The following is a 615-nucleotide window of genomic DNA, read 5'->3' as shown; positions in this document are numbered from 1 at the left end:
GGGACCGGTGTCATCAATGGGTTCGGCGGCATCAATGGGACCGGCGTCATCAATGGGACCGGTGTCATCAATGGGGTCGGCGGCATCAATGGGACCGGCGTCATCAATGGGTTCGGCGGCATCATCAATGGGGCCGGCGGCATCAATGGGGCCGGCGTCGTCCTCCGTGGGCCCGACGTCGTCGTCTCTGCGCTCCCACTCCAGCCGCACCAGCGACAACCAATCCCCCAGCAGCTCCAATTATTTCAGCCCCCGCCAGACCCCCGACGAGCCCCCCAGGGTCGCCGCCCCCCGACCCCGCGACGCCCCGACCTCCAAGAGCTCAGCGGAGGAGGAGGAGGACGAAGAGGAAGAGGAGGACGAAGAAGCGGCCGTGAACCGCCGCCCGCTCTACGTCCGGCCCAGCATCGTGCCCCACAAGCAGTGGGTTTACGTCAAACAGGAATGGCTGCAGGAAGACCTGGTCCTCACCTGCGAGGAGGACGAAGACCCCCTTCCCCCCCGGCCCCCGAAAACGGAGGAGGAAGAAGACGAGCAGGTCGACTTCTGCGAATCCTCCGAGGATTTTCCATCTCCTTACGGTGGTTTGGAGGAACCCCCCGACCCCCCCGGCCC

General features: G+C 65.7%; 1 protein-coding gene across 1 annotated transcript; it reads left to right on the top strand.

The window, feature by feature from the left end:
- Positions 1 to 6: 6 nt before the first annotated feature.
- Positions 7 to 610, top strand: LOC109364639 (zinc finger and BTB domain-containing protein 22-like; the record flags this gene model as incomplete). Its single annotated transcript, XM_019611270.2, has 1 exon — positions 7 to 610. A coding segment is annotated over exon 1 (594 nt), but the record flags the coding sequence as incomplete, so codon positions are not given.
- Positions 611 to 615: the final 5 nt, after the last annotated feature.

The sequence above is a fragment of the Meleagris gallopavo genome, unplaced genomic scaffold (genome assembly GCF_000146605.3).
Source record: "Meleagris gallopavo isolate NT-WF06-2002-E0010 breed Aviagen turkey brand Nicholas breeding stock unplaced genomic scaffold, Turkey_5.1 ChrUn_random_7180001881172, whole genome shotgun sequence".
Taxonomy (NCBI): domain Eukaryota; kingdom Metazoa; phylum Chordata; class Aves; order Galliformes; family Phasianidae; genus Meleagris; species Meleagris gallopavo.
The sequence above is the reverse complement of the archived record's forward strand: the minus strand, read 5'-3'. Positions and strand labels throughout refer to the sequence as shown.